Source organism: Mirounga leonina, unplaced genomic scaffold (assembly GCF_011800145.1).
Source record: "Mirounga leonina isolate KUSES-001 unplaced genomic scaffold, KU_Mleo_1.0 Mir_91, whole genome shotgun sequence".
In the NCBI taxonomy this organism is placed as follows: Eukaryota; Metazoa; Chordata; class Mammalia; order Carnivora; family Phocidae; genus Mirounga; species Mirounga leonina.
Window position 1 is genome coordinate 44,650,473 of NW_023270839.1, and position 27,651 is coordinate 44,678,123.

General features: G+C 38.2%; 1 protein-coding gene and 1 pseudogene across 4 annotated transcripts in view; one reads left to right on the forward strand and one right to left on the reverse strand.

Annotated features, from left to right (window-relative positions):
- The window catches only part of LRRC49 (leucine rich repeat containing 49), a 178,889-nt gene that overhangs the window by 3,765 nt on the left and 147,473 nt on the right, over window positions 1-27,651 (forward strand). For 3 of the 4 annotated variants that reach the window (XM_034994745.1, XM_034994746.1, XM_034994749.1), the window contains 5 exons: window positions 2,736-2,933; window positions 3,274-3,376; window positions 7,439-7,642; window positions 11,868-11,934; window positions 23,312-23,455. In XM_034994745.1, the coding sequence (XP_034850636.1) occupies window positions 2,736-2,933; window positions 3,274-3,376; window positions 7,439-7,642; window positions 11,868-11,934; window positions 23,312-23,455 (716 nt within the window). The remainder of the gene's footprint in view (window positions 1-2,735; window positions 2,934-3,273; window positions 3,377-7,438; window positions 7,643-11,867; window positions 11,935-23,311; window positions 23,456-27,651) is intronic. The other variant, XM_034994748.1, reaches the window with a different exon arrangement.
- LOC118003476 lies at window positions 16,895-19,275 on the reverse strand (annotated as a pseudogene).

Genomic DNA, 27,651 nt, shown 5'->3' on the forward strand with positions numbered 1-27,651 from the left:
ATTTTATTAGAAAGGCAGGTTCGTAGTATTCCCCTTCCTTTCTTCCTCTTCCCCATTCTGATTTTGTAGTTTTTGAGTGGGATTTGGAAATGTGCGTTTTAATGTCTCAAGTGATTCTGATGGATGTGGTTTGTGGACCGCCCTTTGAAAAACATGGCCTTATATGATCTGGTTATATTTCTGAAATGTATTTTTCAGTTCAAGGAGGAATTTCCTTAGCACATTTGAGTTGTTAGTTGGTTGTTAACAACTGCTAGCCATCTGTAATGGGCTAATGTTAAACACTACAGAATCTTTATATAATGTGCCATCCCCACCTCCTAGGAGTTTGTATGAGGGGGTTGATCTGTATAGGCATGTCCAGATTGTTCATCTCATTACTGCATGAACATATGGTCATCTTGAATATTTGATTAGTTTTTCTTTTTTTGTTTTGTTTCCTCTTGGGCCCAACTAATTTGACATGACTTTTCTCTTTCTTATATCTACAGTCTTGTCTTGGCCAACTGCTAGACAATGGCATCAACCTAACTGCAGTTCCACACTACAGGGAGCATCTGCCTTGCTCTTTTTGGTTCAGTTCAGTACATATTTATTGAGTGTCTACTATGTGCTAGACACTCTGTTAGGAGCAAGACTTTGATTTTCTTTTTTTTTTTTTTTAACAGAAATAGTATGTGCAAAATAGATTTCCAATGAACTTTTAGTAAATTGGAAAATCAATTAATTAGTTTATTGATTGCTTACAGAATTTGGATTCGGGCAAGAATATAAGGAGTACAAAATGAGGGGCACCTGGGTGGCTCAGTCGGTTAAGCGCCTGCCTTCGGCTCAGGTCATGATCCCAGGGTCCTGGGATCAAGCCCTGCATCGGGCTCCCTGCTCAGTGGGAAGCCCGCTTTCCCTCTCCCACTCCCCCTTGCTTGTGTTCCCTCTCTCGCTGTGTCTCTCTCTGTCAAATAAATAAGTAAAATCATTAAAAAAAAAAAAACCAAAAAAACCAAAAAACAAAAACAAAATGAGGTCTATCTCCCAAAGAGCTTATAAATTTAATTGGGAAAATAGGGGCTTCATATCTGGTAAATTAAATAGTGACATATGAAATAACAGGAGATGTTTTTGCCAAATAGTAATGTGGTTTATATGTAGGGTGAAACATCCCACAAATATATATGAATTTTGATACACAAATATATGTGCATATATGTGGGTATTTATATATCCACATAAGTGTGTGGATGTGTCAATCATAGATCACTCTGGTTTCCAGTCATTTAAAGGATCTTGTTTGTGGGTTTTAAGGTGTGTCTCCCTAATCATTCTCATTTCTTGCTATTTCTTGTAAGATATATATCACACTGATTGTGATAGTAAGCTCATCATGGGGATAGGGATTATGACTTCTGTATATAATAGGAACTGAAAAGTATGAGGATAAAACGCCTTTAAGCATAAATGAAACTACTCTTTGATTATTTCCTGTATACCCCAAGTCTTTTAAAGTTTTAATCTGCCTCTTAAATTGAGGATTGGCTTGAAGCCTTAACAAAATAATTTAAAAACCTAACTCTGATGCTAATAAGAGAAATCAAGGTTGTCTGTTGTTTGGTGTTTTACCTTTATCATCTTTAGGTGACCAGCTACACCTTAATCAGTTAGTCCTTATACTAATTTTTGTTTGTTTCTATTTTTTTTCAACTATCTGAATTTTGATTTCCAAATCAGTGTACTGAATCATGGTTGCTTTGGTATCCTGTTAGGAGCTGAATCCTGTTACAAGAGCAGTTCATTGGTGAACATGATGTCGATTCTGAGTTACTCTAGAACATCATTATTAGTTATCTTGATGTTTCATGATATTTAGAAAAGTGGAGTATGAGCACTGATTATTTTGTACAAGAAGTTACGTGTGTGATACTTCAGTTTGTGCTCTGTAGACCCATAGAAGCTAGCAAAGACCGTTGCTTGACAGCTTTTTAATAGTATCTCTACGGAACTTGATTTTAAGTTGTCATCATATTGTCTGATGGTCTCCCAAAGAGTATGTTAGCATCCTAGATTTGTTTTTTTCTTTTCACCTTATTGGTCTGTTTAAGCAGAAGAATTCTGTGGTAACTGTAGTTTCTATTTTACTGCTTATTGCTCCCTTCAACATCAATTGCTTCTTTCAGGAAATTTTCTCTTTATAGAAGATTCTTATACAGTAGATCTCTGATGTTCAAACTGGCCCTTTTGACCCATTATTCAAATCTTACCTCATTTCTGGAACTTCCCAGCATCTCTTCTTGACCATTCTACATTCTTGTGGGTCTTTAGAATATACCTTAATATCCACCTCCCCCCAAACCCATCTTAAGTGGAAAATAACTGTCACATTCATGTGTGAATATATAGCAGATACTATTTTTTATTCTGCGTTTTGTGTACGTTGTTCTATATAGTCTATTAATTTCATATGTGTTTGCCAGTTAGATTGAAAGCTACTTAACTGCAGTCAGGTTTATAGGACCAACAGCCTATAAACTTCATAGGAGTATCATATACCCTGTGGACCCTAACTACAAATATACAGTATTTATCCACATCCATTGGTCTCTGCAATATTTTCTACTAATAGTAGTTGAATATACAAAGAAAAAGTGATACATCTGCTATCCAAAACTACTTTCTCTCTATTTCCAGTAGCAAAGTCATGTATTGTGTAGCTTTGTGATAAACTTTTTGATATTTTGAAGGAGATGGAAGAGTAATAAGCCCTTCACCTCGTAATAAATCATCATTCATCTCATCCACAACAAACGTGACAGAACTATGTGGTCTGGAAATGAAAACTACCATGAGCTCCTTATCAGCATTTGGAGATTCTTCCATTCAGACACCTTCAAAGTCCAGAATCCGGCAGGGCTGTCATAGTGCTGGCCCAAATGTATCTGGTAATGAGGGACTATCATCTCAGTTTTAAGAGTTAAAATTTAGTGCTAGGAGTCAGCCTTATAAAGGGGTAAAGATAGCACTAGAATAGTTCTGTACTTGCAACCAATCTATGGGGCAAGGGAAAAATTATCTGATATATACAGAACATGTAGTTTAGGGTTGAGGAGGAAAGAAACAAACTCAAATGTAGTAATTAATTTTAAGTGTAGAGAGCTATGGAAACTGTACTTTCCAGAAAAGATATTTGTAGGTGCCAAAGTTCTCCAAATATAAGGTGACTTTAGTTTCAAGATTTTAAAGGCTTTTCTTAACAAGTAATTTGTATATCATTTTCAATAGGTGATCATATTCATCTGGCGAGCTCATCAATGCCATCATTTCCCATTCTGCAGCGTTCTTCTGAAGAGAAAATTCTTTACTCAGACAGGTTGACCCTGGAAAGGTGAGGACAGTTTCTTTTTTTTGTTCTTTTTTTGACTAGATAATATATAAACATGGTACAGGATTGGAAAGATAGAAAAGTCTTTCTCTCTTCTCTTGTTCTCCAGCTCCCCAGTTCTCCCACATAGGTATAATCATTGTTACCAATTTTTTATTTATCCTTCCATAGGTATGGGGAGGGGTTTTTATAGCTGTGTAATGTAACAGAGCTTACCTATACCCTGAAAGAGTAGTATAGCAATTCTAGACTACGACATTGATAAAAATGGATTTTAGGATAGAAAAAAGTACAGTGTAGTCCTCATATGGGCCCTCTGGGCCCTGTCCAGTTGAGTTCTTGTTACCTCACTGGCCTGACCTCCTGATTTTTCCTTCATTCACTCTGCTGAAGTTACCCTTGCCTCCTTGGTGCTGCGTGAATACACCAACCAGGCTCATACCTCAGCACTTCTGCACTTGATGTCCCCTACGTAGAATGCTGTTCCCCCACATGTCTGTAGGCTTACTCCCTAACCTCCTTCAGGTCTTTACTCAGATGTCATCATGTTGGGGATAACTTTCCCCAGCCACCATCTCCAAAGCTACTACCCATTCTACCCTGACACTCCCCAACCCCCTTCTTTGCCTTATTTTTCTTCTTAACATTTATCACCCTCTAACATATGAAGTATTTTAGTTATCAAGTTTATTCTTTGTCTCCTCCTACTGGAATATAAGCTCCACAAACACTGGGAGTTTTGTTCAGTTCTGTATCCCCAGCACCTAGAACAGAGCCTGGGACAAAATAGACTAAAAATTTTTTGAACGAGTGAATATATTTAGGATTTGATCCCTAGCTTTAAATCTAGGAAGCCCTTGAACCCTCTTACGCTGTTGGTGGGAATGCAAACTGGTGCAGCCACTCTGGAAAACAGTATGGAGGTTCCTCAAAAAGTTAAAAATAGAGCTACCCTACAACCCAGCAATTGCACTACTAGGTATTTATCCAAAGGATACAAACATAGTGATTCAAAGGGGCACATGCACCCCAGTGTTTACAGCAGCAGTGTCCACAATAGCCAAACTATGGAAAGGGCCCAGATATCCATCAACAGATGAATGGATAAAGATGGATAAAGATGTGGTATGTTATACATACATAACACATATATAATAAAATGGAATGTTTTTTATGTGTGTGTGTGTGTGTGTGTATAATGGGATATTACTTAGCCATCAAAAAGAACGAAATCTTGCCATTTGCAACAACGTGGATGGAACTAGAGGATATTATGCTGAGCTAAATAAGTCAGAGAAAGACAAATAGACAAATACCATATGGTTTCATTCATATGTGGAATTTAAGAAATAAAACAGATGAATATAGGGAAGGGAAGGAAAAAGAAAGTAAGATGAAAACAGAGAGGGAGACAAACCATGAGAGACTCTTAACTATAGGAAATAAACTGAGGGTTGCTGGAGAGGAGGTGGGTAAGGGGATGGGGTAACTGGGTGATGGGCATTAAGGAGGGCACTTGATATAATGAGCACTGGGTTTTATATAAGGCTGATGAATCACTAAATTCTACTCCTGAAACTAATAATATAGTATATGTTATCTAAATTGAATTTAAATAAAAAATAAAAAATAAAAAAATTTAGGAAGCCCTTGGCAATAGAATGGTGGATGAAGCACCCCTATCCTACCTTAGTGCTATAACCAGTCTAGACAAACCATCGCTGCTATGCATACCTTTAGCTTAGCAGTGTGTTTCCAAGAACAAATTGTTTTTTTTAAAAGACTTTATTTATTTATTTGAGAGATAGTGAGCAAGCAAGAGAGAAATGGAGTAGGGGGAGGGGCAAAGGGAGAGGGAGAAGCAGACTTCCCGCTGAATGGGGAGCCTGACATGGGGCTTGATCCCAGGACTCCGAGATCACGACCTGAGCCTAAGGCAGATGCTTAACCGACTGAGCCACCCAGGCGCCCATCCAAGAGCAAATTGTTAAGCAAACTTCTTACAGTAGCAGTGCACACCTGACTGAATTGTCATAGACCATCTGTGTGTGTAGTTGGGAAAAAACTCTCTGGAGGGTGTGATGTATTGTAGGCAGAGCACCACTTGAGGGCACTAAATCTCATGACAGCTTTGCAGTATTGTTCCAGCATCAAGTAGGAAATACAGAGGCAAAAGTATTGTCCAATATACATTTGGTATTAGGGCAGGAGGTGTAGCAACTCAGGGATTTTGTTGGCCGAACAACCCCCACCCCCAACCCCCTCCCGGCGAGCCCTGGCTTATTATGTGTGTGTGTTTGCTTGTTTTGCTGCATGTCAGGGACTTAGGGGGCTAGGGGATGGATAAGTGAGCCTTGCAGTTGGGACTTAGTTATTGGATTTGGAATCTGAGAAAGTGACTTTGTTTCAAGCTATAGTGACTTATGTAAGAGGGAGGTCCGAGATTATTTATTTTCCTTTCTCAGTGATGAGTGACTCAAAGATTGGATGAACTAGAAGTTGGGGGTATTGGTAAGTTAACTGAGAAACAGAGGAAGACTGAAGCAGGAAAAATGAGACAAAGTTTTTTGCTAAGTGGATAAAGACATCAATTTTAAACTAGAATACTTGTCATTTATTAATTTATAATTTATAAGACAAGGAGCAAATGTGGTAGTATTGAATGCATGAAATGAATTCTAAATACTAAGCACACATTAAAAGAATTCAACTATTGTCTATTATGTTTTACTTTTCTTCTATTTTAAGCCGATTTTTTCAGGGTCTGTATTTTTAAACATCATATATATATTTTTTAAGATTTTATTTATTTATTTGACACAGAGAGAGAGATAGCAAGGGCAGGAACACAAGCAGGGGGAGTGGGAGAGGGAGAAGCAGGCTTCCTGAGGAGCAGGGAGCCCGATGCAGGGCTTGATCCCAGGACCCCGGGATCATGACCTGAGCCGAAGGCAGACGCTTAACCACTGAGCCACCCAGGTGCCCCTAAAGATCATATCTTTGTCAACCGTTCACCTTCAGTCATTTCTTTGTGCTAATCATCTTTTCTCTGTAAATGAGGACGATTCTGATCACATCCACATTTCACTCATGCTTGTAGCATTCTGATTTATTTTCTTTAAAGGTTACATTTGCTTGATTTTTACTGAAAGGAAATAGTTCTAATAAGTCTCTCCATTAGAGTTACTCACACACTGATCAATACAGCGACATTTTCCTTGAACACTGTTGAAAACCTCAGAGTAGAATCACCCCCCTCTGGCCATTTTATTATAGTAGTGGGATCCTTAAAGGGCCCTGGATGTATTTACTTCACATGTAAGACATAATAACTTTTTGCATAATGGAGGCTTTACTGTTTCAAATACAGCTGAAAGCATGTATTAGTAAGGTTACATCCTATCCTATAGCATTCTAAATGTTCTTCAAAGTCTAAAGTTAATGTTGAACATGTAAACATTCTTAAAATCTAAGCTTCTGAGGAAATGTGTTATAAGGACCACATTTCCATTAATGGATTTCAGGATGAAACTGTTTCCATCAAAGTGAACTGTAGATGGCTGAATTTCTTACTTTTCCTAAGATGTTATCCAGCTCAAGAGTCTATGATTCTATGAGAGACCTGTGTATAAATTGTTGTTTTTTCCCTGATGACTTAGTTGTCTGGACAGTCTGTATCAGTCGATTGATGGCAAGGGCATCTCTTGTGTTATGTGACATGGCTCTTTGAATCATTTCAATTTTGAGAAGGCAATTACATTGAGTGTTTTCTGATGTTAATTCAATTTTACGTGAAATAATTGATATTGGAGATTTTTTTTAATACAATGAGAGCTTAGACTTAATTGTAATAATTGCCTTTGTCAAAGTATATTGTCTTTTATAGAAATGATTTACAACTAGATCTAGGAGGCTCAGTTCCTGGAGGCAAGAAGTGGTTCTGTTTATCTTTTTTCTCCTCATAGCATGGGAACACAAAGGTACTATTAATAATATTTGTAATAATAAAACGAGGAGGCAGGTTGTCACATCAAGACTTTATTAACTTTTTAAAATGTTTTCTAGGCAAAAGCTGACTGTATGTCCTATCATTGATGGAGAAGAACACCTTCGTTTGTTGAACTTCCAACACAATTTTATAACTCGGATCCAAAATATTTCTAATCTACAGAGGCTAATATTCTTGGATTTATATGATAACCAAATTGAAGAAATCAGTGGGCTTTCTACTCTGAGATCACTCCGTGTCCTTCTGCTGGGGAAAAACAGGTAATCTTTGTAGAACAAATTTGTTTATTTACTTAGGGCTAATGTTGAGACTTCCAGTGTTTAGATGGCAGCTCAGAATTGAATAATACTTAAGAAACTAATAGACTGAAAAAAAAAGAAACGAATTGACTAAAATTTGTTAAGATTATTTGAATGGATTAAGATTCAGTCATAATTTGTTTTATGAGATTCAATCTGATAGTCAAACCAAATAATATTTATTGAATGTGTATTTTATTATTTCCATTGCTTCCCAGTGCCATATTTTATATGGAAGTAAATAGCAGACTTTGGCCTTAACTTTTTGTTTTCTCGGGCTATCTTGTAAGTGTGTGTATTCACTTTGTGCTTATGTGTGTTTCACTTATAATTCCTCCCAGTGCGTGACTGCGGGTAGACATTTGATATTTCATGTTTGTCAAATTACTGATTGATTCTTGTTCAGATGGTGTTTTCAGTATGTATTTACCATTACATCCTATATGAACTTCCCCAGTTCCTTTTGTAAGGCTCTATTATGTAGTACAGTTACACAATTTCTGACTAATTTCCTTGGTATTTGTCTATGACTTTTCATTCTCTTTTGCTGGATAGCTTTTGCAATGCCTACAAAGAAGAGCTGTTTAGCAAACTCCAAAAATGATTTTTATATTATCAAATGATGAATTTTAGATACCAAGCTTGGTTCCACCCCCCCCCCCGGCCCCCACCGACAGCATGGATCTCGAATTACTTCTTTATTCTCACTGGCCAGTGGTAATATAGGGTGCTTTTTCCAAGATCATGCCCCAGAATCCTAGGCTCTTGTCTGTTCTCTGTGGTTTCTTGGAAGTTCCCACCAATGTAGTTTATCGCCTATACTTGGTTCAAGCATTAAACTGAGCATTATGGTAGCTGGAGGGAATTTGGGGAAATTATAGGAGCATGGAGTCTTAGAGCATAAAATGACCTCAGAGATCAGTTCTCTCATTTCACAGATGAAGAAATGGAGCTATAAAGGGACTTTTGCAAGGTTAGATATGTAGAAGCTGTACACAGTAGGAGTACCCCAGCGGAGCAGTTGAGTGAGGTGAAGTAAGATGTCAACTTTTCATACATTTAAGGCATTCCCTTCTAGGTGCTCCCTGTTGTCTCTCCCAGAGATTTCTTAACTAGTTCCTGATCCCTGGAGTTTGTGATTTGTTTGCGGAGCTTCCATTTATTCTTTGGCACTATTGCCTTATGCACTTCTTTCAGTCCTTCAGTATTTCCTAGCGGCGTTTTTAATCTCCTTTGCTAGTTTTAAACATAGTGTCTAAGAGCTGCTCCTGGGTCCCAGTGTTTTAAATCAACTCTCAATCTACTTTTCTTCCTGCTTCTACTTTGCAGCTTCTCTGGCTTCTTGGAAATAACCTTTCTAAGGTTTTTAAAAAATAATTTGTGGATCAAAGACACCAGTCCATCTGACCTTCTGACCTTTCCAGAGGTCTCTGCTCCTCCAGTTCTAAGGGACCTAATGCCCTTTTCTGTATCCTTACCTTGGCCAAGTAAAAGCAATCTAATGCAGTCTCTTCCTCTTTCTGCTTCATCTTTTTGTTCATTTTGTTTGCATTTGGTCATGGTTTACTTTATTCTTCACATAAAGAAAATAGCCATTAAGCAATTTTAGAGCTGTTAGTGTTCTCGAATAAAAAAGAAAGTCAGAAAGACAACTTTCTACATTCTCCCAAAATGCATATTTCTGAAGTATCAGAACAATGCACATCTGCCGTGTTCTCAGGTCAGCTGTGTGAGTCTTGAAGATACGACTCTAACCCGAGGCAGTACTTTAGTGAATTTTAGGCAAATCTGGCTGAGAAATGCTGGAGGAGAGAGCAGCTCTTCTGCCACCCTGTCTCTCCAGGTTTGTCTTGGATGAACTGTTGCCCCCTGCTGGGCGAGTCCGGGAAATTTTCTCCCTCTCACTTTGCAAAGCACTGCACTATCTTATATCTTAGTCCAAAACAATGGAGCCAGATGTTACAATCCAGGGCAACCATATTCCTCTAAGTTCAAGCAGCTCCAACAAAGATTTCTGCCCCAAAGCTAAAACGACTGTGCTCAGATTCTGTATATGAGGTTTGCATTGCTACCGAAGAACCCCCAGTCCTTTTGTACCACTGTGCTACTGAAGTTCTTGCCATCTCACTCTTCTGCTTTCTGTGTTCCTGTTTATCCTTGTGAGATCTTCTGGTGCCCTCATGATCACAGGATAACAGATAAAACTTCCATGCATTTTTTTCTGATCACCCAGGACTATAGATACAAAACTCTCCACCAGGCTCTGGGATTCCATATTCCTTTCCTATTACTTCCTTGAAGGTCTCCACTTAAGGATTTGTCTCTAACACCCAAAAAGCCTAGCCTTCATATAGGTTCTGCAGTGTGGTCCTTATGCAGGCCTCAGTATCATAATGTAGCCTGCAAAGATGGGCTCTGATGTACTAGGTATTTCAAGAGCAAAGCAGGTGAAGAACAACTTTGTTAACAGTTTTGTCTGTTTTCCTATCTGATAGTGTCAGCATAAGCTTGAGAAATTCTTTTAAAATACTAAGGAAAAATAGGGATAGGAAGAACAAAAGATAAGATGGGGGGAGTGGTGTGTGTGTGAGAGAGAGAGAGGGAGAGAGAGAGAGATAAGGGAGAGAACTGCTGTCATATTGTGATGTGGCATAGTAGGTGTATGATAAATATTTTTTATACACCAAATTGGATTGAATTGGTTGTGGTGATGTAATTCTGGATTTGGCAATGATGGCTGAGGTCACATGGAGATGGAAATTCTCTAAGTTTAAACTGGTATTATGTTTACATGTTAATCAGCATATATGAAGTTTCAAGGGATGATCCAGGTTCTGGAAACATTTAGGAAGGTAGAAATGGTTCTTTGAGGCAGTAAGCACTGGCAACAGAAATAAATAGTGATAGGCAGATGATGATCAAGATGGATTGCATGACCTGCATTTCTACCCTTTCTTTGCCATTGCTCCTTTCTTTTTACTGAATTATGGCAGTAGGAGAAAGTAGGATCTGTAGGAGGGGAAAATATAAAAGGGAAATAGTTTTTGTTTTGTTTTGTTTTGTTTTGTTTTGTTTGAACTGTCCAGTTGGAGGCAGCTGGACAGGTAAGGTAGCCAGAAAAGGTAGGACAGAGGGAGGCAATGGGTGGGCCCTAATCATTAAGGAATATAAGAAGGGGCATTTTAGAGATAAAATGCTGTGTTTTAAAATTTATAGCAGTGTTTTAGCTTTTCACAAGATGGCAAATCAAAAATTCCAAATATTTACAAACTGAGCAGGTCCAGTAGAAAACATTTAAGTGGTGTCTAATCTGTGAATGTGATAAATAATCCTCTTATGAATACTCTTGGACATAAAACTCATCTATTTAGTTAGTATATGTTTATTTATTCATTAAACAAATATTTCTTGGTTCCTACCCAGTGCCAGCCCCTTTTATAAGTGCTGGGGATGGAGTAGAGAATATGTTAAAATTTCTGCACTCTTGAAACTCACGTTTTGGTTTGAGGAAGGAGATCATAAGAAGGTAAACACATAAACAATATAATTTTAGGCAAGGATAGGTGCAAGGAAGTCCATTAAAGTAGGGGAAGGAGAGAGTAATGGGGATAGGAAGGGGGAGTGAACCATGCTAAGTTCTGGGTGAAGAACTCTGAGGAAGAAGGAGCAGCGAGGATAAACACCCCCAGGCAGAAATGAACTTGTCAGGTTAGAGCTCCAAGAAATCCCCTGTGGTTAGAGCAGAGAGAGCCTGAGCCGTGATAGGAGATAAGCCTGGACAAAGAGTCAGCCGCCACAAGGTTTAGGGCCTTGAGAACTGAGGTAAGGAGTTTAGATCATATTCTGAAGGAAACTGCCTTGAATAAGTGCCTTGTCCTAAGGTTCTTAGAAGTAGAATTGCTTTTTCCTAAAGATACAACTTTTAAGCTGTTTTTGGGACATTTCCTCCAATGGGATTGCATCTTTACCATTATAATTAAATCAATGGGAAATATGTTTTTGTTTTATATATGTATTTACATATAATCTCTCTCTATATACATATTTGTATAGCTATATCTATAGCTGTCTCTCTACTTATCTATAGAGAGAAAGAATAAATTAAAATGAGTTTTGCCTTAGCATGTTTTGATTTACAATAAATTTGATACATCTGTATTTCTACTCCACTTATTCTGATTTTCAGAATCAAGAAAATTTCAAATCTGGAGAACCTCAAAAGCTTAGATGTCTTGGACCTTCATGGAAATCAGGTATTGTAAAGCCTCTTTGTTTCTTTCTTTTCAGCAAAAAAGTCTGAGAAAATTTGGTATTATAAAAGTTTTTTTTTTTTATTATGTTATGTTAATCACCATACATTACATCATTAGTTTTTGATGTAGTGTTCCATGATTCATTGTTTGCGTATAACACCCAGTGCTCCATTCAGTACGAATGATACTTGTGTTGAAGTATTTCAAGAGATACTTTACTGGGGTGCCTGGGTGGCTCAGTCATTAAGCATCTGCCCTTGGCTCAGGTCATGATCTCAGGGTCCTGGGATCAAGCCCCGCATCAGGCTCCCTGCTCAGCGGGAAGCCTGCTTCGCCCTCTCCCACTCCCCCCACTTGTGTTCCCTTTCTTGCTGTCTCTCTCTGTCAAAAAATAAATAAGATCTTAAAAAAAAAAAAGAGTTGCTTTACTGATTCACTGAAATTTCTAAGGCATTAAGCCTGTTTATTTAAGATATGGTAATCCCTTAGCAGTAAATGACAGATGAAACTCCTAAAACATTTGGAATCCTTAATAGTTATGATAATTTCATTTCTTATTTAGTCTTTTATTTTTATTTTATTTTATTATTTATTTATTTGACAGAGAGAAAGAGAGAGAGAGCACATAAGCAGGGGGAGTGGCAGGCAGGGAGAAACAGGCTCTCCACTGAGCAGGGAGCTTGACATGGGTCTCGATCCCAGGACCCGGGGATCATGACCTGAGCCAAAGGCAGACGCTTAAGGCACCCCTAGTCTTTTATTATTTTTAAAATACATATTTTCCAACCCTAGACCAACAATTAGAATATTACCAATGATTTTCTTCTACTTAGGTATTCCTCCTTTATTCTGAGGCCACCACTATCCAGGATTTCACATTTATCTTTCCCTTGTGTGTTTTTTTAAGTTGGTTTTATCACATATATGTGTCTAAATAATACCTTGTTTAGTAGTATTGTGTTGTAATTTTAAAAAGGTATTATACTGTATATTGTCATCTAGTGTTTGCTTTTTGCATATAACATTAGCTTACTGAGATTAATCTATTTTGATTAAGTAACTGTAGTTTACTCCTTTTTGCTGTTGTAAGTTCCATGGAATGATTATATGAAAACTTTTTTTCTCCAGTTTATTATTGATAGACATTTAGGTTGTTTCCTTTTGTTTGTTTCCTTTTAGGAATAGCCCTTCTAAGAACATTCTTGTATGGGTTTCTTCCACATACCATATGTCACTCTAGGGAGTGAAACTGATAGAACAGAGGTTATTTAAATGTCTAACATAGTGGGGGTGGGAGGGATGGGGTGGCTGGGTGATAGACATTGGGGCGGGTATGTGCTATGGTGAGCACTGTGAATTGTGTAAGACTGTTGAATCACAGACGTGTACCTCTGAAACAAATAATACATTATATGTTAAAAAAAAAAAAAAGAGGATAGCAGGAGGGGAAGAATGAAGGGGTGGAAATTGGAGGGGGAGACGAACCATGGGAGACTATGGACTCTAAAAAACAAACTGAGGGTTCTAGAGGGGAAGGGGGTGGGGGGATGGGTTAGCCTGGTGATGGGTATTAAAGAGGGCACGTACTGCATGGAGCACTGGGTGTTATACGCAAACAATGAATCATGGAACACTACATCAAAAACTAATGATGTGATGTATGGTGATTAACATAACATAATAATAAAAAAATGCAAAAAAAAAGATAATGTCAAATTGTTTTTCAAAGTGGTTGTACCAGTTTATATTCCCACCAGTAATGCAGGATAAATCCTGTTGCTTCACATTCTTTTCAACATTTGGAATTGTCATACTTCCTTTTATTTTTATGACTCAAGGATTTATTAAGTCATACATGCAAAACATACTGCTAATTACATTAGCAAAAGATCAATGTAAAAACACCCCGCAATTCTACAACTGTCCATTTAAAAAATGTTGTTCTAGTAGTTGAAAGGTCCAACCTTATATTCTTGCCAGTGGGTAAGTTGTACAGAACTTCATTAGCACAAGCACAGGCTTCCAGAACCTCACAGACCCAGAGGAACATGGTTAGGCAGAGCAACAGGAAGTGTGTGTCCAGGGGGGTAAGACCAAGAGGAGGGTCAGCATTAGTCAAGGTACAGTGTTGGTGATCTGGCAAGGCAGTGATGCTAAGAAAGTTCATAGTTTAGGAATACCTAAAATATTTCAAAAACTATAAAGCTGCAACATGTCATTTTTGCACCTAGTTACTGGAAAACTAAGTAAAGTGCTTATTAGCTTTGAATAAAGTAACAAGGAAATAAGAATACACCTTTACGAATCTACAAAAAAAATTTCTAATGCATTATCAGAAAGATTTTATAATAGAAGGAGGCATATTGCTCATTAAGAAGGGATTCTTTAGGGGCGCCTGGATGGCTCAGTCGTTAAGCGTATGCCTTTGGCTCAGGTCATGATCCCAGGGTCCTGGGATCGAGCCCCGCATCGGGCTACCTGCTCAGCGGAAAGCCTGCTTCTCCCTCTCCCACTCCCCCTGCTTGTGTTCCCTCTCTCGCTATCTCTCTTGCTGTGAAATAAATAAATAAATTCTTAAAAAAAAAAAAAAGGGATCCTGTAAGAAAAGCACTAAGTTAGCAACTATGGGAATGACCAGTTCAAAGATTAATTATATGCCCAATTTCAGGAGGGATGGCAGGTCTAAGAAAAAGCTTAAAACAGTGATAATACCGATCTTTCCTTATCATTTACTGCATTTGACAGAGATTAACCTTTTAAGATTTTATCTGTGACACTTTTACTCAGTTTAATTATTTTTTTTTTAAGATTTTATTTATTTATTTGACAGAGAAAGAGATAGCGAGAGAGGGAACACACTCAGGGGGAGTGGGAGAGGGAGAAACAGGCTTCCCGCTGAGCAGGGAGTCCGATGCGGGGCTCGATCCCAGGACCCTGGGATCATGACCTGAGCCGAAGGCAGACACTTAACGACTGAGCCACCCAGGCGCCCCTACTCAGTTTAATTATTATGTGTACAATGTAGTATAAATTAACCTCCATATTTTGTCAAAATAATTGTCTTCATTCTTTGATCACCTCCCATGCTGCTCACACCCCACCCCAGTGCATCCACAGCTAGAGCAGATACTTCATCAGAGGGATGTGGGAGTAAGAGGTCTGTTCAAAATCTCAGCAATAGCATATACACTACGTTTTTTTAAAAAGAAAATCTCACTACAGGGGTGCCTGAGTGGCGCAGTGACTTGGGTGTCCAACTCTTGGTTTCGGCTTGGGTCATGATCTCAGGCTTGTGAGATCAATTCCCAAGTGGAAGTCAGCGCAGTCTGCTTGAGATTCTCTTTTCCCTCTGCCCCTCCCCCATAAAATAAATAAATTAATTAAAAAAAAAATCTCACTACAAAATAAAAAAGATTGATCCAAAGAGTTTTGAGTCCTTACACTCATTCCATTATGACATAAAGTCCAGTGTTAGGGAATGGATGCAGGCTGATAAATTACTGGTATGTTAGATGGCAACATTTCATGATTGTGAAATGTGCTGCTTTCTTTTTTTTTTTTTTAAGATTTTATTTATTTATTTGAGACAGAGAGAATGAGAGACAGAGAGCATGAGAGGGAGGAGGGTCAGAGGGAGAAGCAGACTCCCTGACGAGCAGGGAGCCCGATGCGGGACTCGATCCCGGGACTCCAGGATCATGACCTGAGCCGAAGGCAGTCGCTCAACCGACTGAGCCACCCAGGCGCCCTGTTGTGCTGCTTTCTTATCAGAAACTAGTTAGTGTCTCCATTTCCAAACATGAGACATTGCAGTCTCTTCTTCTTCTTTTTTTAGAAATAAAAATAAGATTTTATTTGGTAGTGAAATATACCAAGTGTAATCAGGAAATATCTTTAGGTTTTAGGGTTTTAGGCGATTTGTGTATTTTCCTTAATACTTTTATGTGTTTTTCAGGTTTTGTGATATAAACATGTCTTTTTTTTATTATGTTAAGTTAGCCACCATAGAGTACATCATTAGTTTTTAATGTAGTGTTCAATGATTCATTAGTTGCGTATAACACCCAGTGCTTATCACAACACGTGCCCTCCTTAATACCCATCACCCGGCTACCCTGTCCCCCACTCCCCTCCCCTCTGAAACCCTCAGTTTGTTTCCCAGAGTCCATAGTCTCTCATGATTTTTCTCCCTCTTTGATTTCCCTCCCTTCAGTTTTTCCTCCCTTCCCCTATGGTCCTCCGTGCTATTCCTTATGTTCCACATATGAGTGAAACCATATGATAATTGTCTTTCTCTGCTTGATTTATTTCTCTTAGTATAATACCCTCCAGTTCCATCTATGTTGATGCAAATGGTGGGTATTCATCCTTTCTGATGGCTGAGTAATATTCCATTGTATATATGGACCACATCTTTTTTATCTGTTCATCTGTTGAAGGGCATCTCGGCTCCTTCCACAGTTTGGCTATTGTGGACATGGCTGCTATGAACACTGGGGTGCATGTGGCCCTTCTTTTCACTACATTTGTATCTTTGGAGTAAATAGTAGTGCAATTGCTGGTCATAGGGGTAACTATTTTTAACTTTTTGAGGAATCTTCATACTGTTTTCCTGTAGTCTCTTCTTAAAGACAAAGATCTTGAATGGCTTAGTGCCTAGTGTTCTCAGCACAACAGTGCAACTTAGTTCACAAGCTATTTTGGCAACTCTTAATCTGAGCAAGAATAGGAGCTCTTGAAAAATAAGGCTTTAAGAAAGCTTGCCATTTTAGGGCTAAATTTTACTATAATGTGAAAGTTTGAAGTCTTACCCTTTAAACAAATAAAACCTAATTCAAAATGGTTTTATGGAAAAAGTAATCTGTAACAAAAACTTGGCACTATGTGAAAGGCTCCACCATTTTTGAGCAAAGCATATAAAATTTCTGAGGTGGACAGGGCAGGAGAGGGGCCCACACATTTATAGCAGCAGGCATTTTCTCTTCCTCTTCTTGACTGGAGGGCAGAGAACCCTCAAAGAGCTTCATCCAACACTGTCTTGAGGCCTTGCTTCATGAGAGCTGAAGCACTCAGGTGTTTTCCAGCACCGATCTCCTTAGCCATGGCCAAACCCCGTGGCTAGGTGATGGGAGTTGGCTTCTTCTTCTGCAGTCGCTCAGTCATGTCTTTGTTGTCCTTGAGATCAAGTTTAGTCTCTACCAGGATGATGGGGGTGTTGGGACAGTGGTGTCGCACTTCAAGGTACCACCATGCTCGAACATTTTCAAATGATGCAGGATTCATGAGAGAAAAGCAAATTAAGACCACATCTGTTTGTGGATAGGATAAGGGACATAATCTGTCATAATTTTCTTGTCCAGCTCTATCCCATAAGCCCAGATTCACCCATTTTCAACTATATTTGAACTATTTGAAATATAGTTCAATATGGTAGAACAACAATGTTCTACCATAACATTGGCAGGATAGTTGTCAAAGACAGTGGGGATGTATTCTCCAGGGAATCATTGGTTTAACCGATCGGTAGGCAACTTTTACCTGTAGCTCTGTCTCCCACCACCACACACTCGGTGGCTGCATCTGGGCTGCTTGCTGGGCTGCCGTGGCGTCGGGGCGCTGAAGCGAGAAGCGGTGGGCTTGGGGGGTGGGGTGTCAGGGCTGCTGTCTAAGCCACATCACCCTCCCCCTACGGGAAGCCAGAGCCAGCAGCGGCCACCACCCAAAGCTCTGGAATTGTCATACTTCTTAATTTTTGCCAATTAAATTGGTATAAAGTAGTGTCTCTTTGTGGTTTTGATTTCTATTTCCCTGATTACTATATAATCTGGACTCTTTATTCTGTTGGGTCAGTCAGTTTGTCTGCCTCTTGGTCTGTCTGTCTGAATTTGTCTGAATCTGGTTTGTTACGTTCCCCCTCCTTCTCAGAGCATCTTGGCTGTTTTTTAGTCCTTTGTTCTTCCATTGAAATGTTTGTCTTTGAAATGGATTTATTTATGAACAGCTACATGAGCTACACTCATGCAGAAGGTAGAGCCTCTCATGAGGTGGTAAGTGTACATTCTGGGATGATCCATGAGTCCTTGCCTGTTAATGAACAAGATCTGTCACTGCCACCTGCAGTTGGTTAAGTGCAAACTTCAGTATGATCTCTCTAGGCTTTCTAACAACTGCTAGTCCCAATCATTTTGGTGAAAAGCTAATGGAATAAATGAAAACCTTGACAGATCTAACTAGACCACATCCGCTAGGTTCTAATCTCACCCGGCCCCATCTGTGTGTATCTGTGTGTGCCCAGAATGGGAGGAATGTTGGTAGCCTGGGAACTGTCCAGCTCTGCAGGCTGATTAGTGGCACTCTAGTAGAGAAGTTACCCAGTTAGGTGAGGGTGGAAGGGGAAGAAGAATTAAAGAGTTTTGTCAGTAAAAGAATATCGTATGCAAAAGCACTGAGACTAAAAACAACACGATATTTTTTACTGCTTGAGAATTTAGCATGTGTTGAAGAACAGTGAGAAATGAGGGGAGAGAAGTAGCAGAGGCCAGATTGGGGAGGGCTTTGTATGCCACACCTGAGGAATTGCTATTTTATCTTGTAGCCCACTATTTTTATTTTTATTTTATTTACTTATTTTTTATTTTTATTTTTTTGTAGCCCACTATTTTTAAAACTATTCATAACTAATTGCAACATTTTATGGTAGCAATTTTTAAAGTTTATTTTAAAATGTATATATGATAATTAAACATATTTATGTAGTTCTCACATTATATTATACCTTTAAGAATTCATTTTATTTATTTTTTATTATATTATATTTTATTTTTAGAGCAAGAGTTGGGGGTGAGAGGCAGAGGGAGAAACAGAGAGAATCTTAAGCAGGCTCCATGCCCAGCATGGAGCCCAACACAGAGCTTGATCTCAGAACCCTGAGAAAATGACCTGACCCGAAATCAAGAGTCAGACGCTTAACCAACTAAGCCATCCAGGCGCCCCTACCTTTAAGAATTCATTGGGCATTACCCAAGATCTATGAAGGATCCTGGTTTACGAATAACAAACATATCACTTGATCCATATGTAATGTGTGGGAATTATTTACCAACCATTATGTTGATGAAAAATGCTCTGTTCCTTGTTAGCTGACCTGTGTTATGTCATGTAATTTCAGCTTTGTGTTGTACTTATTCTGTGTATTGAGATTAAGTATTTGTACCACACAAATTATTTCTCAAGGCTCTATAACTACAAGAATGAAGTTTTACGTGAAAATCCAAGTCTTGTTTCAAAATATCTAAATCCACTAAGCAGAAATTTGGAGTATTTCAAAGCAAAGACAGCCATGGTGACCTTAGGCTTCTAAAAAGTCAGGAGATAAATTATTCAAGATGAAACAATGTCCAATTCTAAAAAGAAAATAGCATCAGGTAGTTAAAAACGGAAAAGAAAATTAAGTGAATATTTTTTGTTTTTGGAGTTTACTTTTGTTAGAAATAAAAATGATATTTGGTGTACATCGTGAAATGAAACGTATTTGGTTTATGGATGTGAAAATGGTCTGAGGAATGTTAATAGTGTGCAAGAGACAGATTGGGGGATAGAAAGAGTTGGAGGAAAGTGAAACTGGAGACAGAACAGTTGAGAGACTAATCCAGTAATCTTTGTGAAAAGTGAAGGTGGCTCGACCTGAAGTAGTAACAATAGGGATTTAATAAGGGGGCAGATTGGATAAATATTTAAAAAGTGGAAACATCAAGATTTAGCAATTGATTATATTTGAATAATGAAGAATACAAAGGAATCTGAGAGGTTGGCTCTCAATTTCTGACAGAATTTTTTTGGTCTTCCAGAATTTGTTCTCTCGGTAAAAGCATTCTTTAACGTGGACACAAATGTGCTTCAGGAAGGATCTGTTCTTTCAAGGCCATCTTTTCCTTCAGGGAGAGTTTGTCCTTTCTGTGACTGCTTGACTGAAAGCAGACATTTGCCCTTTAGCATTGCTGAGTCAGAAGGTTGTCTTTATCCAGACGAAGCAGTCTGGGTTACTCTTATACATAAAGATGAGCCTGGAGTATCCAGCTTTCCTAGATGTATTAAGAAGCCCTGCGGTCTCCTGGAAACCCTCTCTCTGATCAGTATGACCCATGATTGGACTTTCCAACATTCCCATCATTTCTTCTTCTTGCTGTGAAGTTTATTAACTAAACAAGAGCTGTGCTCTCACCCTACGCCACCTTTTGCCTGAAATTTTTATCATTTACTGTGACTTTGTCCATGGCTGCAATGCGTAATAGGCTCCATCAGAGACGTTGCACACAATTCTGGCCTATCTGATTGCAAACCAAGAGGCCAAACAATATCCCCAGTGATTTTTTAAAAAAATTACATCTTGATACCAATGTTTTAGAATTAATAATGTTCCTTTTCAGAGTTACCAAACTAAATAAAAGGCAACTCACAATGTAGGCATTCTAATTATCAGTCCCACCTGGATGAAGGAATTAGAGAAAGGTGGTTTTCTAAGAGAAATGCCCCAGGTTTAGTAGCAGAAGGGGGAAGACTCTCTATGTATGTCATATAACAATTGTGCCCCTTCATTCTATATATTTCTGTCTTTCCTGTTCTCAGGAAAGTTTTATTTTATATATTTAAATATTGCTCTTTCATTCATGTTTGTTACATCTATATTATTTGTCTTCCATATCCCCGTCTTACCTTTTATTCTTCCTATCTCCATTTTTCCTTAGTATTTTAGGAGAATTTCTCAAACTTATGATGACATTATTGATTTTTCAGTGTCTATTTTGCATTTTGCTGATTCCGTACATTTAAAATTCTATCACTTATAAAGTTTTGAAATGCTTTTGTCTATGTCTCGTTGTAAATAGTTCTATCATCTACAAATACTGATTACCTTGTTTCTTCTTTTACAATTTTTATTTTCATTTTACATTAGTTAGACCAAAATCTTAGGATAAATTTTAAGGCATAGTCAGATGTCACCTTTATATATTACTGAATTTATAATAAACATAGGTTTTCCCTTTTGAACCTAGATGGAATCTAGATGGTATTTCTTGAATGTAAGAGAAGGTCCAATAACAACCTACAGACTGGATTATAAATCTAAGAAAATGTTCTCTTATCCAACATCTGTTTTGAAGTGTTAAATAAAAAATTCCAATTTTTTTTTCATCTGTACTGGGATGACAGTGTGGATGAGAAAGTTAATCCCTAGTGATGGTGAAAACCTTTTTTAATGTTTGGAAGAAAAGTGTCATGTGTATGACTCACTGTTAAGTAGATGGTTGACGAAGTCCCCCACAAGGACCCCTACTTATGTGTCATAGAGAATCATCTCACTGTGCTTGCTCTGTTACACTAGTGGGGCTTAAAATCCTGTTGTGCTCTCCTCAGTTCATGGGGATGGCTTTTCCTTACCCTACTTTACTGTGCAACTCAGAGCTCCTGTGCTGCAGGTCAGAGCTTGCGTGTATGTGCCTGTTCCGTGACTCAGGTCTTCTTGTTCTGAACACTCAATGTCCACCGTATTGCACTCTGGCTAAATGTTATCTGTCGCTTCTCTTAAGCACTTCCACTAATAAAGAATACCCACCCTCACTCTCCACTCGGGATCCTAGTTCCTTGTATCTTTTTTTTTTTTTTTTTTTATTCTTATGTTAATCCCCATACATTACATCATTAGTTTTAGATGAAGTGTTCCAGGATTCATTGTTTGTTCATAACACCCAGTGCTCCATGCAGAATGTGCCCTCCTCAATACCCACCACCAGGCTAACCTATCCTCCCACCCCCCTCCCCTCTAGAACCCTCAGTTTGTTTTTCAGAGTCCATCGTCTCTAATGGTTCGTCTACCCCTCCGATTTCCCCCGCTTCATTCTTCCCCTCCTGCTACCTCCTTCTTCTTCTTCTTTTTTTTTTTTTCTTAACATATATTGCATTATTTGTTTCAGAGGTACAGATCTGAGATTCAACAGTCTTGCACAATTCACAGCGCTTACCAGAGCACATACCCTCCCCAGTGTCTATCACCCAGTCACCCCATCCCTCCCACCCCACCCCCCACTCCAGCAACCCTCAGTTTGTTTCCTGCAATTAAGAATTCCTCATATCAGTGAGATCATATGATACATGTCTTTCTCTGTTTGACTTAATTTCGCTCAGCATAACACCCTCCGGTTCCATCCACGTCGTTGCAAATGGCAAGATCTCATTTCTTTTGATGGCTGCATAATATTCCATTGTATATATATACCACATCTTCTTTATCCATTCATCTGTCGATGGACATCTTGGCTCTTTCCACAATTTAGCTATTGTGGACATTGCTGCTATAAACATCGGGGTGCACGTACCCTTTCGGATCCCTACTTTTGTATCTTTGGGGTAAATACCCAGTAGTGCAATTGCTGGATCATATGGTAGCTCTATTTTCAACTTTTTGAGGACTCGTTCCTTGTATCTTTTCCATTTAGACTCTTGACGGCTTTCAGGATTCTGCAGTATAAATGGAAAGAACAAGGGGGATGTGGTGGCATTCCTTTTCCTTGCCTTTTCTCTCAGAGGGCTGTCTTGCTTGTTCAAAACATTGTGAGCTTCTGCCTCGGGCTCACAGTACATTTTTATTTGGGAGGTAGTATGTATAGTTCTTGTCACCTTTATCTGGACCTGGCACAGTATTGGGTTATTAGAGATGCCCCCAAGGATGGACTTGTTGATTATTTGATAAAATTTACTTCAAATATTTACTATGGTGAAATTATAAAATATGTTCCTTTAGTTAATTTTCTTTTTTTCTGAAGATTTTATTTATTTATTTGACAGAGGAAGAGAAAGAGCACAAACAGGGGGAGTGGGAAAGGGAGAAGCAGGCTCCTCACTGAGCAGGGAAGTCTGACGTGGGGCTCAATCCCAGGACGCTGGGATCATGACCTGAGTCAAAGGCAGATACCCAACTGACTGAGCCACCCAGGTGCCCTTCCTTTAGTTAATTTTCACAAGTTAAATGACTTCTTATTATCTACAACAGAGGAAATTGGAAATATATATATTTTAAAGATTTTTATTTATTTGAGAGAGAGCCTGAGAGCGGGGTGAGGGCCAGAGGGAGAAGCAGACTCCCCACTGAACAGGGAGCCCGATGTGGGGCTCAATCCCGGGACTCCAGGATCATGACCTGAGTCAATGGCAGACGCTTAACCGACTGAGCCACCCAGGCGCCCCTGGAAATACATTTTTAAGTATCTTCATGTAAACCTGTCACTGAATCCAGTGACTATATATTTTATTTTAAGGGTTTTTATAACATGTGTATCTGTGACTTATGCCTGCTAATTATCCCTTTCTCATTTTTTAACAGATTACCAAAATCGAAAATGTCAGTCATTTGTGTGATTTGAGAGTTTTAAATCTTGCTAGGAACCTTTTAAGTCACGTTGATAATCTTAATGGGCTGGATTCACTAACTGAACTTAACCTGCGACACAATCAGATCACTTTTGTGGTGAGTATTAAAATGGAATCGATATGTAATTTCTGCCTTTTCTTCTAAGGAAATGAAATAAACGTTATGGCATTGCTTTATGCAAAGTAAGAATCTACGGTAACTTAGTTCTTTTCTGAATTTAATTGTGGATATGATTATTAAGCTTTGTATTTTGATTTGGGAAGTGTTAAGGTGTTTTTCATTTTAAAAGATAAATGTAAAATTAGCAACAGAAATATTATCAATAAATGAATTAGCTAATATAAATGAGTAGTGAATTCTTTCCTGTTTTATCATGGGAATATAATTAATTAGAAAAAAGGTTATTGGTGACTTAAAGTTGATAAATTGTTGTACCAGGAGGGAAAAGCCTCAGAGAGGAGAAGCTAAGGGCTGTGAAGACATGGATAAATATAATTTCCTTTGCAGTGTTGAAAGAGGCAGGCTGGTATAGTGGAAAAAGCATTGCATAGGGCATCAGAGACCTCGTTCTGGTCACAGCTTCATCTCTCATTAGCTGGGTGACCTTGGGTAAATCGTTAACTCTATAAGCGTTGGTTTACTTTTCTATAAAGTGAGGGCCTTGGGTTAGATTATTTCTAGGATCCTTTTAGCTTGTTGAATCTGAAGAAAGACATTAAGGTGGTCAAGAACTGGCATGTGAGCAGGAGAGAACAAGTTCGCACTGTGGGGGCAAAACTACAGGAAGGCGACTCTGGAACTCTGAAGATGAACTTTGTTAGATTTATAGCTTTACTCAAGTTCAGCCATGAAATAACAGCCTGATACTCCGGTATTTTGTACTTGTGCACATGTGAAAGCACTAGAAATAGGACTTTTGACTGTATGATGTGATACAGGCTAAGAAGACTTCTAATGTTAAATATATATATTTGTGTTCTTTTTAACAAGCTTCCTTTCTTTACATGAAATAGAAAAATACTAGGTTCTCTCTGGATATCATTCAAGTACTTTTAAAGGCACAATCTAACTCTTAACTTTTTTGAGACATTGAGTTCCTTAGTAAATAATTAAGTATAACATAAATGGTACACTTGGAAAGGTTGAGGGACAGATGATGTCTTATCTCTAGGCCTCATCGTACAGATTGGTTTCATTTTGAAGTTTTCCCAGAAAATCAGAGCTCAGTAATACTCACATCTTCTAGGAGGTTGGGATAATTTCAGAACCTTTTTCCAAGACATGGATTTATTCCAGAGCCCCTAAATTCTGTTGGATTTAAATATTGGAAATGGCTTGTTTATTTTAAAAGACATCCTGATTGAGTTAATCTGTTAAATTGCTCAGTGTCTAGGAACTGCTCAGGCTGGACTTGATCTGTCCTCAGGACATTGGGTATGGTAAGAATCCAAAAAGCCTTGGTAGAATGAGACACAGAAATCTATTGACTTTCACGTATTCCTGTCTCTGTTCTTTTATTTGGAAAGTACATAATGTGTATCCAGGAAATTGCTTACTGAATTTCCCAATGAGTATTATGTCTGATCATTACTGTTATAACTCAGGCAGCAGCCAACATCTATGGAAAAGGAAATTGTATTAACTTCTAAAAGTTAAGAAGATTTAATAAGTATGATGCATATGGTATCATCATGATAATAAGTATCATGCATATTAATTTATAGGAAATTTGAATATATATGTAAGGATATATATATAAGACTGGATCCAACTTTTGTTTCTTTTTCAAAGCATCCTTTCCTAAAACAGCCAAGAGACTTTTAAATCTGAGGATTCATTTTTTTTTTCTTCAGTGTCTCTTCTTTCCTCTAGGGTCAGTTATTACACTTATTCTTTTGCTTTTTTTTTTTTTCTTTCATGGTTTTGATTTTCCTCAGTGGCTGGTATTTCTTAAATGAAGGACTGTGTTAAGTAGTGACTGGGTCTCCTGTGCAGCTGAATAGGTCTTTTTAACTCTAAGATCTCTCCTTAGAATGACCCCTGGATTTGTGTAAGTTGTCGAATTCCACACATTGGCAGGCTTCCCTTTAGAGTGAGTGGAAGGGAAAAGGGAGGCTCACTCTGTAATTGCCAAAATAAGAGAATGACTATATGGAGGATAAAAGGACTTTACTATGCAAACAATGAAACATGGATCACTACATCAAAAACGAATGATGTAATGTATGGTGGTTAACATAACATAATAAAATAAAAATAAAAAAAGGACTTTACTATCTTCTGGGCGAAGTGAAACTGCCATTCCTTTTCTGCCTCTGGTTCTAACGTAGTAGTTATTAACCATCTCCATGGATAAGACACCCACACTCTCCATCCTTCCTTGACAGATACTCTTGTTTTGTTGAGAGAACAGAGCCTGAGGCTCCAGCTGAGGGTTTCTGCAGTGAGCTGCTCTGTACATGGCCTGTGTGTGTGTGTGTGTGTGTGGCAGGGGCGGGAGTGGGCTGAGGCTGAGGTGGGTTTGTTGCTCTCTGGTAATGGCGGTTAAGTAGACAGACCCTTAATTACACATCTGATTAGCCACAGTTAACTACTGTCCACTTCTGCTCTCTGCGTGTACTGAGCGTGAGCGCGGAGTAAAGCGGCATTCGGTCAGAGAGGATTGCTGTGGCTGCGGTGCTGCATGTCTCTTGCCAGTTCAGAGCTGTCTGCTTTCTGGCTTCCAGAAATTCATCAAAAATGTGCGTCTCTTAACAAGGACTCTCTCGTTTTTAGCATTTCCATGGATTTACTCATTTTGTGTATTTTTATTGCTTCGCCCATCGAATCTTGTAGAAGAGATGAAACAAATGCATTACCGACTTCACTATCTTATCGGAAAACTTCTCTGATTTTTTTGATGTAGAAAAGTTTTTGTGTGTTTGTTTATTGTAGTTTAAAGTCACTGATCTTTTTCTGGGAGATGTTATAAATTTCAAACCAAATGTCTTTTTTGTTTATATGGTAGCTTTCCCTTTTAAACAATTGTGAAACATTTCAGACATTCTGAAAAGAAGATAAATAATATTACCAACATGTGTGTCTATCTACCAATCAACTTAATAAATAAAAGCCCTTCAGATATAGTTAAGGCCTAATGGGTAACCCTCCCCCATCACATTCCCGCCCTCCTTTGCAGAGGTAAGCACAATTCTGAGTATGGTGTTTATCCCCATGCATGTCTGTTTCCTTTTCCATATATGTATGTGCCCTTTCCTAAACAATATCAAGTAATTTTTTATATGCTTTTAAATGTTCATCATACTGTACATATTTTCTATAAGTTGCTTTTATTAATATGCATATTAATATGCTTTGAGATTTGTCTGTGTTGTTATCTGTAGCTCTGGTTCACTAATTTTCATTGTTATATAGCATTCCATTGTATGATTGTAATGAACTATTCATTCTTCTACTTATGGACAGTAGTGTTTCCAATTTTTTATTATTAAAAAAGTGTCACAAATAACATTTTTGTACATGTCTTTTGGTGGATATGTATAACAGTTTCCTTAGGACAGTGGCTTTCAGACCATAATCTATGATAATAAATAAAATTTACATTAAAACCCAGTTATTAAATACCTAGTTATTAAATACTTATATGGGTATGTTATAAATAATAGAAGCAAGCATTTCATGAAGCTATACCTACCCTTGCTCTTCTATCAAAAATATTGGTCTCAACCTACTGAATTGATTTCTAGGCCAATGAAAAGTTGGTCGCAACCTGTATTTGTCAAACAATGCTCAATGGTAGAGCTTGGGAGAGGCATTGCTGGGTGCCAGGATTACGCTCATCGTTTCATTTTATCAGATATCATCAAGTTTTGTTGAAATCTTGATACAAAAATTTGGTACAACCAAATTACATTTCCATCAGCATTACCTGGGAGTTCCTTTAACTTCACGTTTTTGTTGGTACGTGATATTGTCAGACCTTTTATTTTTTGCCAGTCTTTTAACAATGAAATTATAATGCATTGAGATTTTAATTTGAATTTCCCGTGGCTGAATGCCTTTCATCTTTTTTCTTTTGTGATAATTGAGGTTGCCTCTCATTTAGATTGCCTGACTAGTCTTATCCTTTGCCCATTGTAATGACAGGTTTTTGTTTTTTTTTCTTTTTCCTCTTGATCAGTGGTATTTCTTTCTTTCTTTCTTTTTTTTTTTTTAAGATTTTATTTATTTGACAGAGAGAGAGAGAACACAGATAGGCAGAGAGGCAGGCAGAGGGAGAGGGAGAAGCGGGC